The following is an 18,742-nucleotide window of genomic DNA, read 5'->3' on the forward strand; positions in this document are numbered from 1 at the left end:
TGAGCTATATAAATAGGCCATGGGGTAGCAAACAGTCAGACATGACTGAGCAACTAAAACTTCCACTTTCCACTGAGCTGTTGACAGGCATCCAGTAATTGTCTCATAAATATCAGTAATTATAGTTGCAAACAATTAGCAATTGTCTCATAAATTAGTACTATCAGTGGTTTTATCAACCTAAAGCAAAATATTTAGTTCAATTCCCTCGTCTATAAAAGAGGGAGTACGTGAAACTGTTTTTAAGTCTTCCAGTCTCAAGCAGAGACATTACTTTGCCGACTAAGGTCCGTCTAGTCAAGGCTATGGTTTTTCCTGTGGTCATGTATAGAGGTGAGAGTTGGACTGTGAAGAAGGCTGAGAGGTGAAGAATTGATGCTTTTGAGGTGTGATGTTACAGAAGACTCTTGAGAGTCCCTTGGACTGCAAGGAGATCCAACCAGTCCATTCTGAAGGAGATCAGCCCGGGGATTTCTTTGGAAGGAATGACGCTAAAGCTGAAACTCCAGTACTTTGGCCACCTCATGTGAAGAGTTGACTCACTGGAAAAGACTCTGATGCTGGGAGGGATTGGGGGCAGGAGGAGAAGGGGACGACAGAGGATGAGATGGCTGGATGGCATCATTGACTCGATGGGAGTTGGTGATGGACAGGGAGGCCTGGCATGCTGCGATTCATGGGGTCGCAAAGAGTCGGACACGACTGAGCGACTGAACTGAACTGAAACTTAAATCTGTGTGTGATTAGCTTTTCCCATCTGTCATCACTGGGGAGCAGTCCTTAACCTAGAGCCCATGGATGGGCTTCTAGGGGATCCTTGAACCCTATGAAATGGAATATAATTGTATGAGTACTTATTTAAAGACAGGATATGTAGCTTGCAGAATCTATAACTTAAAACAGATTTAAAACCACTGTCTTTAGGACTGTGCAAATCACATCTATTCGATCTTTGACATGATAGAACTTCATTAATGTGAAGATTTCAATTTTTCCCAGGTTAGCTATCCTAAGTTCCTTCTAAGAGATTTTTTTATATTATATGGTTTCTCTTCTGAATGATCATATAAAGCTGATATCCTTCTTGAAATATGGTTCCAAAGATGAGCACAGTATTCTTGACATGATACATCCAATCAGCTCAGAGAGAGAACATCCTTGCTGTAGAGAGGCACTGCTTTTATAAACACTGCTTTAGGCACTGAGAGGGTAACAGACGGGAAGGCTAGGGGTCTCCAAATGGAGGAAATAGGCTGCAAGTGTCAGACGATTTTCTCTCTCTTAAGCGGCAGGAGGAAACAAACTACAAGTATCAGATTTTTTTCCTTCTCTATACAAAATTAAAAGGTTTCTTTTAAAATTCTGTGTTTCCATGATGACACTTGGTTCCACCCGAACTTAACTTTTCTCAAACCTTGAGCTAACCAATGTGTTTTCCTTATGGAAATACTTTTCTTAAGCTATGTTAATGAACTATGTCTTTCTTCAAGTCAGTTCCTTAAGAGACTCAGAACTGATAATGGCCCAACGAACCAGTATGTTTTACTCATACAATTGTTCTCCTAATCTATGTTAATGAAACTATGTATTTGCTTGGAAACCTGCCTTTCTTCAAGATTCATGTCAATGGCTTTATGGCCCAGGATGACTCACCTTGTGCCAATGTTATGTCAAAATGCATGCTGTGAGTTTTGAGATATTTCCTTTCTCCAACTAGCAGCTTGCTAGTAGCTATACAACATCCAGCTAAAGGCTAGCAGGGAGGCACTCTTTCCTCCCACTTCTGATGGCTATGTCCATAAGCCTTCTCTATCTCTTTTATACTTTAATAAAACTTTATCACACAAAATCTCTGAGTGACTGAGCCTTGTCACTGGCCCCAGATTGAATTTCTCTCCTCTGAAGAGCAAGAATCCTGGTGGTCTTTCATGGCTCAGCAACAGCATTTCAGGCACCATCAGACTGAAACAGTTAGATTAACCTTTGCACAACCGTAGTGACCTAAGTCTTTCTTACTTGGTTTCCTGCTAATATCACATACTTCTCAGAACTCTCTCTGTGTAGCCATCCTCTTGGACATATACACAGCATGTATTTACCCTTTATAAATTTCATCTTGTAGATTTAATCCAACTCTCCAATCTGTCAAAAATTAATCTCTAATAATAAGATAATATAAATACAATACATATACTCTCAATTGAAAGGAGAAAAAAAATCACCTATTTTAACATATATTTTCACAAATCTGACTTATAATTTCTGCTGATCTCATAAACTATAATATTAAAAATAGGTTATTAAATTTTTATACATTATTATCTAAACAGTTCATAAAAAATTGGTTCCGTTAGTTTGAGGCTAGCTTTCAGACACAACACATACACAAAATCAATGCATAGAATTCTGACTGTAGTTTCCCTTGAATGCAGCTCACATGACTATATTAACAGTAGAGATGGACAAAAGCAGCATGAGAAAAGCAAGTTAACAGTATGTTAAGAAGCAGTTCCTTGTCTCAATCACTGTTGATACACTGACCAACTGCCTTTTCTATGTCTCAGTGATCCCTCTATTAAAGGGAAATCATCAGATCTAATATCAGATATTATAAAAAATTACATGTTAGAGCTCACCTTCTTCAACAGCTCCCCTGAATGGCAAAGGTCTTTTAAATTAATATAATTTATCCTGTGATTCCAATAACTCTTTTGACTCCCCAGTGACGACAACACAAACCAGTAAGACTTATTCATGGGGTTTCCTGGGTCTTCTTGCATTGGAATTTGTAAATAACTGCAAGATGATCACTTGTAGTCTATACTCACCATCTATAATAGACATATTTCTAGACGTTGATGTAGTGGCCTTTGAACCTCTGCCTTGAGTAGAAATCTCCAGACTAGTGCCTGCAGTTAGAATATTGAGCAGTTAATATACAGTCTATCAGTAGCTAAAAAAATAAAATCAAAATGAAATCTTAAAAAAGTTATCTCAAAACAGTTTATGTGTAAAATGCCAAATATATACATATATATATATATAAGAAGAAACATCTAGAGTCTGATCAGTCAATTTTCTAAGACCATACTTAGGCCACATCTAGTTCATATTATTCCATTTAAAATATAAGGAAAATATTTATAAATGCAAGGGTAATAAAATAATCATCAATAGAATATGGAGACTTTTCTCCTTGGAGATTTTTAACTAAAGTACTACCCATTTTAACCAGTTTAAAATTCCTATAGGTAAATATTTAATAAAAATAATTTTTAAATATTCCTAGGGATTTTTATACTTCATCAGGAAGTCACTGGGTGAAAGCTTTTATTATTTGGACTATTCAATGACAAAAGTGTCACATTAAACACAATGATGGTAATTAATGTTAACTAACATTAAGAAATCAAACTGTTTGAGGGCAGTTTTTCTTTGTAAACAAATTTTATAAAGCCATTTCATGATAATGTGGGCATTTGTATCTTATGACACTAACAAAAATAATTTTTATCATCTGGAGTTTTATTCCTACTGTCAGTGGGCCTTAGCTAATCATTTTCCTTAAGTGTTTCATTCACTATTACTCTGTATATGTGACAGTAAATGTATTGATTAAATACACCCAATGTGTAAGAAAAACTGTGAAACTTTTTTCTTTTCTTTTTTTTTGGCTCTCACTACACAGTGAGACTTGAGGGATCTTAATTCCCTGACTAGGGATTCAACCCACACCCTCAGCAGTGAAAGCTCAAGTCCTAACCACGGGATCTTCAGGAAAATCCCCAAACACAGTGAAATTCTTTTAAAAAATAGGAGAGTAGGTATTAAACTCTTTTATTATGTAAAAAAAAATATATATATATATATTAAAAACTTTATGTCATGTGGCTATTCAATATTTAAGTGAAATGTGTATGTCAGAACTACATTAAAGCCTGTCTCAGCACATTATAAAGATAAATTTTTGAAGGACTGTGTAACTCAATTCTGCCAATGGGAACACAATCCTGAATTTTCTGAACAACTGCCAAGTGTGAATGTGTAGGGAAGACAGTACTCTTCCTAACCTCTTCCTCTCTGTGACCCCCTTCTCGACACTGAACTCTGCCCTCTTCCTCCTCTTTGGCCTCTTCCTCGGCCTCTTCCTTTGTTGGCTGCCGCTATGTTGCTATCGTCAGAGTCATCAGCCATCTGTTCTGCCAAATCTATACTCATAAGGTCTTCAGCAGTCAAGGCGGAAGCAGCATCCTCTGACTGAGATCTGAGGGCTCTGGCCCTACTCATGGCCTGACAGGGATGATAAGAGGAAAGCACATGTTACTGGACAATGCAGCATCCTCCCAACTCATTAATCTGGTCACTCTGGTGAACATCTCATATTGCCAAACTGTCTAAACTATTATTTTTCACTAATTATGCTGTTATTGTTGTTGTTCAATCACTCAGTTGTGTCCAACTCTGCAACCCCATGGGCTGCAACGTGCCAGGCTTCTCTGTCCTTCACTATCTCCCGGAGTTCACTCAAACTCAGGTTGATTGAATCAGTGATGCCATCCAACCATCTCATCCTCTGCCGCCCCCTTTTCCTCAGTCACACTAAAAAATGCAATACAAGAGAAGCCTTCTCCACCAGCAATCAAATTCAATGCCTGTGATTTGCCAGATCGATTTGCAATACTACCTATTAAAGGAGACCTTTTAAAAGGTATACTAAGGAGAACAAAATTTCACAAAATCAGAAGTTTCAGAACTGGGAGGAATGGCAATTCTGGCAGGAGTTAGCAATCAACCCTAATTCAATAGGCTTCCCAGGTGGTGCCAGTGGTAAAGAACCTGCCTGCCAATGCAGGAGACAGAAGAGACGAGTTCAATCCCTGGGTTGGGATGATCCCCTGGAGGAGGGCCTGACAACCTCCTCTTGTCAGGAAAACAAGAGGAGAAAATCCCAAGGACAGAGGTACCTGGTGGGTTACAGTCCATAGAGTTGCAAAGAGTTGGACACGATGGAACCGACTTAGTACATGTGCATGCATACCTAATTCAACACCACCATTTGTAAGAGACTGTCATCATTTGAACTTCTCTATACAATGGGCTATTGATAAATAATAACAAGAAAAAACCTCACAAAAAATAGCTTCTATTTCTGAGTGATGACATTTTAGGGTGCTTTTCTTTTCTTCATTATTACTGAATATTACAAATTTGCTACAATATACATTTTTTAACATATGACTTTTATAATCAGAAAGACAAAAGCAATAATTCCTTACAAATATATATAAAAAGAGTTAAGTAGAACAAAACAACTGAAAGCCTGGAAAAGGATAAAAACCTTTAGGATCAAGATTTTAATTTCATAAATTTTAACTTAGAAAGAAACTGTCTAAAAAAAACCAGTTTGAGACTTAATCAACTATCCTGAATAACTCTGAAGTGACTATAGATTTCCTGATTAAAAACAAAAAGAGAAATGCTGCTCTGATCTCTTCCTTTAATCTATCAAAATGTAACAAGAAGAACAAAAATTTTTTTAAATGTTTTCAATGAAATTAGAAAAATGTTCTACCCACAAAACACAAAGCCTAGGAGGAAGAGTTAATGGGTAGGAGAGTGAATATCTGGCCTGGCTAAGGGAGAAGGTTGAAGAGTTTCAGACAGTGTAGAGAGCTCCAAAATTGATCTATCCCTCCCAAGAGACCATGACAACAGTCTCTCTTGCTTAGAATGACAAGTTCTGGGTCTAAAAACAGGCAGCTATGGACAGACAGGGCTAACTGAGGAGATGAGAACAAAGCAGGCAGGGCAGAAGCAGGAGTGAAGTGGTGGTGGGAGGGAACCAAGCTTTACGATGAGGCACTTGCTGGAGTGGAACAGCTAACTCACTACCAGCACTCAACATGGCATGACAACTCAAAAAGAAAAAACTTCAGGGAATACAACAAAAAACATAAAGAAAAAAACTGTAAAGATTTCAATTCATCTTTCTTGTCCCAGATAAAGTATGGCCAATCCTCATAATTTTCACATCCCATATATGCAAATTCACCTACTTGCCAAAATGTTTTTATAAGCCCCAAACAATACTCCTGATGTTTTTGTGGTCATTGATGGGCATGTGCAGAGTGGTGAAAATTTTTAATTGCCCGAAGCACACATTCCCAGATGATGTCAAACAATGTGACACTCAGCCTTCTGGTTTCAGCTCTCATACTTGTAAATGAGTGTCCTTTTTGGAACACATGTAATGCCATGTTGTTCACAATTTTGTGCTTTTGGATGGTGATTTTACTTTTAAAATGCTCCCCCCCCCCCGCCCCCGTTGTACTGCTGAAGTATTGTTTACTGTCCCTAAGTGCAGGAAGCTAAGACATGCCTTGTGTAGGAAATACACTTGTCAGATAAGCGTCATTCAGGCATGAGTTATAGGGCTATTGGCCACAAGTTCAATGTTAACGAATCAATGACATATACTGAATAAGGTGTCCTCAAACAGAAACACACACGGAAAAGGTACTGCATTAATCAATTAGCAAAGATTTTGTAACCAGTGGCTGGCAAGAGCCTATTCTTGTATATCTTCTTGAAGCAGTAAGTTAAATACTCACTCAGTGTTTGTACCGATTTTATAGAATAAAACTACCATAAATAACAGTACATTAAAAAATGTACTAAAGACCTAAATTACATACTAAGGTAGATGTAACTGATACATGTTGAACACTGTACTCTGAAAATAAATAATATACTTCTTTTCAAGACCCCATGAAATGGTTCAACTAATATACAATGGGATGCTAAAAAAAAGATCAATTCTAAATAGAAAAAAAGAATATCATACTTTCTCATCACAGTGCAATAAAATTAAAAAATAAAATACCCTGACTTCATATTGCAAAATAAAACAAAAAGTACAGAATATCTAGAAAATTATAATAAAAATACTGAATATCAGAACAGATGAAACTACTTTAAAAATGAATTGTTAAATTAAAGCAAAGAAATGAGAATGGAGGGGGAAAAAAGATCTAAGGAAAATTAAAAGAATTATGACAAAGCACTCTGCTCAATTCTAAGTAATTTGGAAAATAAATGACCTCAACTAAACCAAGACAGTCTCAACAGACTAATTAACAAACAACATTTTGAGAAAATTATTAAAAGATCTACACTCCAGAAAATGACCACAACCAGAGAGTTTCACAGGTAAATTCTACCAAAACTTCAAAGAACAGATGATTCCATGGCTATTTCAATAGCATTAAGAAAGAAAGCTGGCCAATTTCTTTTTATACAGCCAGCATAACATGGTACCGAAAACTGACAAAAGACTGCATGCACAGGAGAAAAATTACAGTATCTTACTCATGAATATCAAAGCAAACAAAAGGAATCCAGGGGCACACTGAAAGACCAGTACACCCATTACCAGGGGGTTCCTAAACTGATTCTAAGGACGTTTCAATAATAGAATAGAAAATAATATAATTCACCATATTAACAGAACACAGGAGGAAGAACCCCACAAGCGAATCTTCACAGATGCCAAAAAAGCTTTTGATTCATTACCTATTCCAGACTTAAACAAACAAAAAACCCTCAGGAACAAAAGGAGACCTCTCTTACATGGCAAAAACGCCTAACTCTGCTACACAAACACTCGCTTTCACCTGAGTGCTCTTATAAATCAATTAGAGAAAGGCCAATGACCTAGGCAAAAAAAAAAAAAATACTCTATGTAAAGAACAAGACAAAGTGTTTCGTATAATGTAACTTATAAAAACTGTTCAGACTTACTAGTAATAAAAAAAAGTATGAATTAAAAACAACAGTAAGAAATAATTTTTCACCACTTAGATTTGTAAAGCTCATACAGCAATTCCATGTTTAACCTTCTGAGGAATCATCATACTGTACTCCAGTACTCTTGCCTGGAAAATCCCATGGATGGAGGAGTCTGGTGGGCTGCAGTCCATGGGGTTGCTAAGAGTCGGACATGACTGAGCGACTTCTTTCACTTTTCACTTTCATGCATTGGAGAAGGAAATAGCAACCTACTCCAGTGTTCTTGCCTGGAGAATCCCAGGGACAGGGGAGCCTGGTGGGCTGCCATCTATGGGGTCACACAGAGTCGGACACGACTGAAGTGACTTAGCAGCAGCAGCAGCAGCAATGCACAGGGGTTCCCATTTCTCCATTTTCTTGCCATTATTTGTTACCTTCTAATTTCTTGGAGAACAGCCATTCAAAGGGATACAAAGTGTATCTAATGGTTTTGATCACAATTCCCTAGTGTTTACTGATATTGAGCATATTTTCTGTGCTTAGTGGTTAAATGTATCTCTTCTTTAAAGAAATATCTAGGCAAGCCCTCTGTCCATTTTTAAAACAGGTTGTTTTGTTTAATTTTAGAGCTCTATATATTCTGGTTATTAATCCTTTATCAGATATATGATTTGCAAATATTTTTTCTCATCCTACTGGCTGCCTCTTCACTCCATTAATAGCACTTGGTATTACAGCTTAAAAAAAGATATCAACCCTGAATCAAATTCAGATAGAACATAAGAAAGATATCAGAGGCCAGTCCAACTATGAACTTTGGATAAGACTAAGAACAGTTTCAACATTTTTAAAGGGCTGTTAAAAAAAAAAAAGTGACATATACCACAGATGGCCAGCAAAGCCTAAAATATTTACTACTGATATTTGGCTTTTTATTTAAATAGGAACCTAAATTAAAGAAAATACTTGAGAGTTTTTCTATGTGAACAAGACATTAAAGCATGTTTTTTAATCTCTAAAGGAAAAACTAATGCTTCTGTTTGTCTGTTTAAGTAATTTAAGTATGATACTGGGATTCATGTTCTGAGCTAAATAATTCTACAAAGCTGTGAATTACACCTTGGGAAAGCCTCGAACTTCATTAGTCAAGTTCTAGATAGTATCAGTTCAGTTCAGTTTGGTATCATTCAGTCGTGTCCAACTCTTTGTGACCCCATGGATTACAGCACACCAGACTTTACTGTCCATCACCAACTCCCAGAGTTTACTCAAATTCATGTCGACTGAGTCAGTGATGCCATCCAACCATCTCATCCTCTGTCGTCCCCTTCTCCTTCCACCTTCAATTTTTCCCAGCATCAGGGTCTTTTCAAATGAACCAGTTCTTCACATCAGGTGGCCAAATATTGGAGTTTCACCTTTTGCATCAGTCCTTCCAATCAATATTCAGGACTGATTTCCTTTGAAATAGACTGGTTGAATCTTCTTGCAGTCCATGGGACTCTCTCTCAAGAGTCTTCTCCAACACCACAGTTCAAAAGCATCAATTCTTTGGTGCTCAGTTTTCTTTATATTCCAACTCTCATGTCCATACACGACTACTGGAAAAACTATTGCTTTGATGAGACAGATCTTTCTTGGCAAAGTAATGTCTGCTTTTTAATATGCTGTCTAGGTTGGTCATAGCTTTTAATGACCAAGCATCTTTTTAATTCCATGGCTGCAGTCACCATCTGCAGTGATTCTGGAGCACCCCCAAAATAAAGTCTGTCACTGTTTCTATTGCTTCTCCATCTATTTGCGATGAAGTGATGGAACCAGATGCCATGATCTTAGTTTTCTGGATATTGAGTTTTAAGCCAACTTTTTTACTCTCCTCTTTCACTTTCATCAAGAGGCTCTTTAGTTCTTCTTCGCTTTCTGCCATAAGGGTGGTGTCATCTGCATATCTGAGGTTATTGATATTTCTCCCGGCAATCTTGATTCCAGCTTGTGTTTTATCCAGTCTAGCATTTCTCATGATGTACTCTGCATAGAAGTTAAATAAGCAGGTGACAGTATACAGCCTTGATGTACTCCTTTCCCGATTTAGAACTAGTCTGTTGTTTCATGTCCAGTTCTGTTGGTCCTTGACCTGCATACAGATTTCTCAGGAGTCAGGTAAGGTGGTCTGGTATTCCCATCTCTTTAAGAATTTTCCACAGTTTGTTGTGATCCACACAGTCAAAGGTATTGGCGTTGTGAATAAAGCAAAAGTAGATGTTTTGCTGGAACTCTCTTGCTTTTTCGATGATCCAACGGATGTTGGCAATTTGATCTTTGGTTCCTCTGCCTTTCCTAAATCCAGCTTGCATATCTCAAAGTTCACAGTTCACATACTGTTGAAGTCCAGCTTGGAGAACTTTGAGCACTACTTTGAAGCGTGTCAGATGAGTGCAATTGTGCAGCAGTTATAACATTCTTTGGCATTTCCTTTCTCTGGGAATGGAATGAACTGACCTTTTCGAGTCCTGTGGCCACCGCTAGTTTTCCAAATTTGCTGGCATATTGAGTGCAGCACTTTCACAGCATCAACTTTTAGGATTTAAATTAGCTCAGCTGGAATTCCATCACCTCCACTAGCTTTGTTCATAGTGATGCTTCCTAAGGCCCAGTTGACTTCACATTCCAGGATGTCCGGCTCTTGGTGAGTGATCACACCATCGTGGTTGTCTTGGTCATGAAGATATTTTTTATACAGTGCTTCTGTGTATTCTTGCCACCTTTTCTTAATATCTTCTGCTTCTGTTAGGTCCATACCATTTCCGTCCTTAATTGTGCCCATCTTTGCACAACATGTTCCCTTGGTATCTCTATTTTCCTGAAGTGATCTCTAGTCTTTCCCATTCTATTGTTTTCCTATATTTCTTTGCAGTGATCACTGAGGAAGGCTTTCTTATCTCTTCTTGCTATTCTTTGGAACTCTGCACTCAAATGGGTATATCTTTCCTTTTTTCCTTGGCTTTTGGCCTCTCTTCTTTTCTCAGCTATTTGTAAGACCTCCTCAGACAGCCATTTTGCCTTTTTGCATTTCTTTTTCTTGGGGATGGTCTTGATTACTGCCTCCTGTACAATGTCACAAACCATCCACAGTTCTTCAGCCACTCTGTCTATGAGATCTAATCCTTTGAATCTTTGTCACTTCCACTGTATAATCCTAAGGGATTTAATTTAGGTCATACCTCAATGGTCTAGTACTTTCTTCAATTTAAGTCTGAATTTGGCAATAAGGAGTTCATAATCTGAGCCACAATCAGATCCTGGTCTTGTTTTTGCTGACTGTATAGAGCTTCTACATCTTTGGCTGCAAAGAATATACTCAATCTGATTTTGGTATTGACCATCTGGTGAAGTTCATGTGTAGAGACATCTCCTATGTTGTTGGAAGTGGGTGTTTGCTATGACAAGTGAGTTCTTGTGGCCAAACTCTGTTAGCCTTTGACCTGCTTCATTCTGTACTCCAAGGCTAAACTTGCCTGTTTCTCCAGGTATCTCTTGACTTCCTACTTTTGCATTCCAGTCCCTTAAAATGAAAAGGACATCTTTTTTGGGTGTTAGATATTACAGGTCTTGTATATTTTCATAGAACCAGTCAACTTCAGCTTCTTCAGTATTACTGATCAGGGCACAGACTTGGATTACTGTGTTATTGAATGGCTTAGCTTGGAAACAAACAGATATCATTCTGTCATTTTTGAGACTGCACCCAAGTACTTCATTTCAGACTCTTATGGACTATAAGGGATACTCCATTTCTTCTAACAGATTCTTGCCCACAGTAGTAGATATAACGGTCACCTGAATTAAATTCACCCATTCCAGTCCATTTTAGTGCACCGATTCCTAAAATGCTGATGTTCACTCTTGTCATCTCGTTTGACCACTTCTAGTTTACCTTGATTCATGAACCTAACATTCCAGGTTCCCATGCAATATTCTTCTTTACAGCATCAGAGTTTATTTCCATCACCAGTCACATCCACAACTGGGTGCTGTTTTTGCTTTGGCTCCGTCTCTTCATTCTTTTTGGAGTTACTTCTCCACTCTTTTCCAATAACATATTGGGCACCTGCGGACCTGGGGAGTACATCTTTCAGTGTCAGATCTTTGTTCCTTTCGTACTTTTCATAGGATTCTCAAGGGAAGAATGCTGAAGTGGTTTGCCATGCCATTCTCCAGTGGACCACGTTTTGTCAGAACTCTCCACCATAACCCATCTATCTTGAGTGGCCCTATACAGAGTGGCTTATAGTTTCATTGAGTTAGACAAGGCTGTGGTCCTTGTGAGCAATTCCAGCTCTTTCCAATTCACCACCTGTCAGCTGCTGCTGCTTCTGCTAAGTCACTTCAGTTGTGTCCGACTCTGTGTGACCCCATAGATGGCAGCCCACCAGGCTCCCCTGTCCCTGGGATTCTACAGGCAAGAGTACACCTGTCAGCTACAGTTCTGAAATATTTAGGGAACGAAAATGGACTAATGGGACAGTTGTATGAATTCACTGAGGATGAAACTTCTGGTCATAAGGATTAAATTTTTCTTTCTGCATATCTCCGTCTCATGTACTAAACTGAGACTCTGTGGGGGACCCAGGCCATCTTTTTCATGTTTATATCCCTAATAAAAAACACAATGGCTACCCATAACAGGTACTATAGAAAATGCTGAAGGAAAGCAATTAAAAGTCCAAAATAAATAATTGATAAAATAACTTTTAAGTACTAGACAGCAATCATCCAACACTTACAGCAATTAAAAAATAGGAAAATATATTTTAATTTGAATTTCAATCATGAATTCACCAAGTACCAGACAGAGGCCCAAAGTTTAAGTTAACAGTTGCTAACCTCAAATTCCTAATCTACAAAGAGATGGAAAAGACAGTGATGAGGGCAATCAAGCAAATTTCAACAGTTTAGAAAGACCAGTGGACACTGTGTATTTACCTTTAATGATACTGCTAACCAAAACACTAAATTTCTTCTTTTTTTGCTGCAAACAATATCAGCTGGGGTAAAGTTTTACCTTATATTGATAAGAAGCTCTAATAGCAGTTGGGAATTATTTTGACTAATAAGAACTCTTCAAACTATTATTTCTGCCCCCTGCTCTCCCACTTCATACACGTATCAACAATTAGTTAAGTTTTCAACAATAGCAGAAGGTTAAAAAGAGAGTATCAGCAACCAGAATATTTGTAGGTTGAACTGGAATAAGTCAAAGGCAGCTGTCATCAGCAACCCCTACTCAGTCCCACCCACCAAACCAAGATCCTGTAGACTGACTAAGTAAAGTAAAGTCGCTCAGTCATGTCCGACTCTTTGCAACCCCATGGACACCAGGCTCCTCCGTCCATGGGATTTTCTAGGCAAGAGTACTGGAGTGGGTTGCCTTTTCCTTCTCCAGGGAACTTCCCGACCCAGGGATCGAACCTAGGTCTACCCGCATCGTAGACAGACGCTTTACCGTCTGAGCCACCAGGGATGTCTGCCTGACTAAGTAAACCTACTAGTTATTCTGATTTAACACGCTGACACATATGCAAAGGAATTAACAGCAAAATTACCTCTCGAACTTCATCATCTTCTTCATTCGTATTCTTTTGTCGGCTTTCTCTGAAACGACGTACCTGGATTGTAACAGAAAAATTCACAAATATGTCACAAACATGTCTGTTATGTAAATACAAAACTGCTTAACAGATGCTTTTCATTTCAACATAAAACTTGGAAATTCAAGTATAGTTTTGTTTCACAAAAGATTAAAGAAGTCATATTTTCCCAGTGCTGCTGCTAAGTCGCTTCAGTCGTGTCCGACTCTATGTGACCCCATAGACGGCAGCCCACCAGGCTCCAGGTATGCCTGGGATTCTCCAAGCAAGAACACTGGAGTGGGTTGCCATTTCCTTCTCCAATGCATTAAAGTGAAAAGTGAAAGCGAAGTCACTCAGTCGTGTCCGACTCCATGGGCTGCAGCCTACCAGGCTCCTCCATCCATGGGATTTTCCAGGCAAGAGAACTGGAGTGGGCTGCCATTGCCTCCTCCAGTGACTTACATTAAAAATTCAGAAATGTACTCTAAGAAAAATTGGCCATAAACAAAATTACATTACCTGTTGCCAAAATGGCCCGTCATTGAAAAACAGCCAGTCAGACTACAGAGGAAGAACCTGCAATGTCCTATGGGTGTTATACTTCAGTAAAATAGCTAAGAACAAAAACCTCTCTTTTAACAGGTTTGAGTTATTACACTACACAAATTATCCTTAGGCTCCTGGCTACAATCATCCAGGAGGCTCTCTAAATAGTGTCCCAAATGGGTGGGCCCTTGAAGATCTATTTTGTTAACAGTCAACCACTGAAAGTTTAATGATTGCAAATCCTGGTCCTGGTGCCACAAAGGATACAGAGCTTCCTTTGTTACCAGTCGCTGCTCACAAGGCTCTTACAATTTAGTTATGCAGCTGGAGACATGCTCCATTTATTTAATAATTTACTCGGCACATATTTACAAGCCACTAAGTACCAGGTACTACTGTAGGAGTGGAGAATACAACAATGAACAAGAGTCAGAAAGTCTGCCCTTAAGGAGATTATAATCACCGTGTGCGTGTGTCTGTGTTAGAAAATCAGAAACAAAATAAGCTATATTGTATTTTAGAAAGTGTATGGGATGGTGTAGTTGGAATCAGCTATGGCACCCCACTCCAGTACTCTTGCCTGGAAAATCCCATGGATGGAGGAGCTTGGTAGGCTGCAGTCCATGGGGTCGCGAAGAGTTGGACATGACTGAGTGACTTCACTTTCATGCACTGGAGAAGGAAATGGCAACCCACTACAGTGTTCTTGCCTGGAGAATCCCAGGGATGGGGGAGCCTGGTGGGCTGCTGTCTATGGGGTCACAGAGAGTCAGACACGACTGAAGTGACTTAGCAGCAGACTGGGAAAACTCTGTCCTTACCTCTGAGGAGCCTTTGGCATTCCCAGTGTCAATTTACTGATGGTTTCCTACCTGGATAAGCAGTTAGCATGGCTTATGTGACCAGAGGGGCATAAAAAAAACCCTGTCAACTTCTGCACATATCTTGCTATGCATCCAGTCCTGGGTGCACGGTGTGCATGTAAGGAGAGGAGGAGTGGATGCCTGGCATTTTCCAGACCCCTAATGCCTGCCTATACTCCTCCCTCTTGCCAAACTATACCAGCTGCCTTTAAATAAAAACCTTGAGTATGCTCAGTGGAGTCTTAGGAGTCCTTTCAAGTATGTGAACCTGTGAAATTTTTGCAAAAGGTGTTTATGTGCTCCCAGAGAAATAATGCAGGAAGAGGGACAGGGAGTGCCAAGGAGAGGCTACAGGTGATCATCGAAGGCCTCACTGAGAAGGTAATAAAGTGATAAAGTGGCAAGGATTTTAAAAAGTAGGGAATGAACTTCGCAAGTACCTGGGGGAAATCATTCCAATCAAAAGAATACATGGAAAGGTACCGGGGCAGAAACACTGTATGTTTAAAACAGCAAGGAGGATGCTGGGCTTGAGCAGACAAGTGGCTGAAGAAGTTACAGAAACCAGATCCAGTAAGGCCTTGGGAACAACTGTAAGGGGTTTCTCTTCTCCGGCCGGAGTGACTTCATCTGAATTACTTTAGGACCACCAACAGCGGAACTGAAGATAGAACGGTAGAGGACAAGAAACACTGGCAGAACAGAGAGACCAGTTTGGAGGCAACAGGAGCAAATAAGGTGAGAAACGGTCAAGCTTTAGACCACTGATAGTGACGGAGGTGGTGAGAAACATTCACATTCTGTCACAAACAGTACACATTCTGAAGGTAGAGTTAAAGGATTTCCAGGCAGGATACAGGTGACATGAAGAGAGGAATCAAGGAAGACTTCAAGGTTGATCGCCTGAGCAAACGAAAGAACGGTGCTTCCACTAGAACCTTACAGGTAGACTAGGGGCTAAGGATCAGTGTCTCAGATTGGGAATGCTGGAAGCTGAGAAGGTCTCCTGAACACCTGAGTGGGAACATTCAGCAGGCTCTTGACTACAGAAGACTTGAGCTGACAGAAGAGTTCTGGGCTAGTCTTTTGCAAAGTAATCACCAAACTGATGTTGGTATTTAAAGCCAGGAAGTTGGATGAGAATACAAAAGGAATGTGTAGAAGGGGTCAAAGGACTGAATTCTGGAGACTCCAACGTAAGCGGGTTAGAGAGGCGAGAGGAATCAATAGAGACTGAGACTGAGAAGACACAGATAATGAGGTGGGAAGACAACCAGAAGAGTGTGAAGCCCTAAAAGCCAATGGAAAAAAGGCATTAAGAAGTGGTCAAGTGAGATTTAAGATGGAGAATGGACAGTGAATTTAGCACTGGAGGTCACTGGTACTTTGACCAGAGTAAATTCACTAGAAAGATGGGGTCAAAACCCCAGAATGAATAGGTTTAAGAGAAAAATGAAGGAAAAGATTCTGAGCAGCAAATATAGAAAAAAATTCTGCTGTGAAAAATGAACAAAGAAGCAGAGTAAGAGCTAAAGGGAAATAAGATCTAGGCACCAGAGTTTTGTTAAATAGCAGCATGTATGTTATGATTCAGTAAAAGGGGGAAAATATAGGAAAAATAATTGTTTTTTAAAAGATGCCATAGCATGTAATAGTATTCCAGGTAGCATATGATATACCAAAAGCAATGAGTCATTCACAGATGAGAAATGAGAATCAAGGAAAAAATACAGAGCAGGCATTATGTGCCAGTATACTGAGGACTTACATGTATTCTTTTAATCCTCACAACTTTGATGGTAGTTCTATTATCCCTATTTCATAGATGAGGCAGAGATATTAAAATAGCCCACTGACAGTTCCATAGCAAGTAAGGTCATCCAGTGTGAAGTCCATACGCTTAGCCCCCATGCTATACACACACAGACACACACACACACACTCTCTCTCTCTCTCTGTCAAAAGTCATGATGTCACTCCAGGTGTAGATGGTCCTTTCAGAGGGTAGAGTATGAGGAGGGGGACTTGTTTCATTTATTTATTTTTTTTAGAGTAGCTTGGGTTCACAACAAAATTAAAAGGAAGTTACCTAGATTTCCCATACACCCTATCCCACACATGCACAGCCTCCTCTATTAATATCAACATCCCCCACCAGAACTGTTCAGCTGACACTCCACACTCCATACTCTGTATCACCCAAACTCCAGAATTTAAAGGCTCACTCTTGGTGCTGTGCATTCTATGAGGCTGGACAAATGTATATGTATACATGTATAATCCACCACTTTAGTATGATACAGCATAGTTTCTCTGTTCTAAAAAACCTCTGTGAATCTATTCATCCTCTCACCCCACCCCCACCCAACCACATCTTTTTACCAAGTCCATAGTTTTACCTTTTCCAGAATGTTACACAGTAAGAAGTCATGTTCAGTACATCAAGTTACTTTTTCAGATTGGCTTCATTCACTTGGTAATATTCATTTAAGGTTCCTCCATGTCTTTTAAATGCTTGATAGGTCATTTCATTTTAATACAGAATAACACTTTCTTGTCTAGATGTTTCACAGTTCACTTATTCATTTCCCTACTGAAGTATATCTTGGTTGCTTCCAAATTTTGGCAGTTATGAATAAAACTGCTATAAATACCATGTGCAGGGTTTTATTTGGACATAAGTCTTCACCTCTGTTGGTAAATAAAGACCAAGGAGCATGATTGCTGAAGAGCACGGGAAGAGTGTATTTACTTTTATAAGAAACTGCCCGACTGTCTTCCAAAGTGACTATATCATTCTGCATTCCCACTAGCAACGTAAGAGTCCCTGTTGCCCTATGTCCTCACCAGCATTTGGTGCTGTTGGTGTTCAGGAATTAGGCCATTCTGATAAGTGTGTAGTAGCTTCATTTCCCTAATGACATGAGATGTGGAGCATCTTTTCATATGCTCACTTGCCAGTGGTCTATCTTGGTCTATCTAGGTCTCTGGTTCATTTTTTAATTGGATTTTTAATATTTTCTTATTGTTGAATTTTTAGAGATTTTTGCATATTTTAGATAATAATCCCTCATCAGATGTTTCTTTTGCAACTATTTTCTCCCAGTCTGTGGCTTGTCTTCTCATTCTTTTCAGTCTTTTGTAGAGGAAAAGTTTTAAATTCTAATGCAGTCTAGATTTTCAATTACTTCTTTAATGAATCATGCTTTTGCTGCTGAATCTAAAAGTCATTATCATACACAAGGTCATCTAGGTTCTCCTACATTATCTCCTGGGAGTTTCGTACCTTTGCATTTTACATTTAGTGGGGGATGGTCATATTATATTTACGACACTTAACTGAGAAATCTACCCATGCTAAAAATTTATAAACCTAACACATCCAGAATCACAGAGTAAGGGGTTTTAAAGTGTGAATTATCTGCCTTCCCTGTAAAAGTACCTGGCATTTAATATTACTGGTTGTATACTAGCTGACATCATTAAGCTTTAAAAGAATTATGTTAAATAATTAAAAGCACAAAAATACAAGTCAAGTGGAATGAGTTTTAAAAATAATACTTTGTTCTTCTGCTTAGAGGGAATTTGGAAAACACAGGAAATGATCCCTTATAATCCTACTACTTGAAATAACCACTGATAACATCTGGAATATTTTCTTCCACTTTTTCACATACACACATAGATATACTCACATAGAAAATAAAAATAATTGGGATCACACTGTGTATAATCTTACTTCTTTGGAATTCTTTTCCCACTTAACACTGAAAATACTTTTCCATGTTCTTAAAATATAATTTTTAATAGTTGCATAGTATTCTATGGCCTTCCCAGGTGGCACCAGTGGTAAAGAACCCACCTGCCAATGGGCTCAATTCCTGGATAGGGAAGATCCCCTGGAGGTGAGCATGG

At 38.9% G+C, this 18,742-nt stretch overlaps 1 protein-coding gene across 5 annotated transcripts in view; it reads right to left on the reverse strand.

Annotated features, from left to right (window-relative positions):
* MRE11 (MRE11 homolog, double strand break repair nuclease) overlaps positions 1 to 18,742 on the reverse strand; it is a 78,261-nt gene that overhangs the window by 18,512 nt on the left and 41,007 nt on the right. For all 5 annotated transcript variants that reach the window (XR_009596573.1, XM_012095282.4, XM_012095281.3 and 2 more), the window contains 3 exons: positions 13,392 to 13,454; positions 4,071 to 4,290; positions 2,829 to 2,909 (listed from right to left, as the gene is read on the reverse strand). Coding sequence is in view for 4 of the 5 variants with exons in the window: in XM_012095282.4 (XP_011950672.3) it covers positions 2,829 to 2,909; positions 4,071 to 4,290; positions 13,392 to 13,454 (364 nt within the window). In the remaining variant the exon portion in view is untranslated. The remainder of the gene's footprint in view (positions 1 to 2,828; positions 2,910 to 4,070; positions 4,291 to 13,391; positions 13,455 to 18,742) is intronic.

The sequence above is a fragment of the Ovis aries genome, chromosome 15, assembly GCF_016772045.2.
Source record: "Ovis aries strain OAR_USU_Benz2616 breed Rambouillet chromosome 15, ARS-UI_Ramb_v3.0, whole genome shotgun sequence".
Lineage (NCBI taxonomy): Eukaryota > Metazoa > Chordata > Mammalia > Artiodactyla > Bovidae > Ovis > Ovis aries.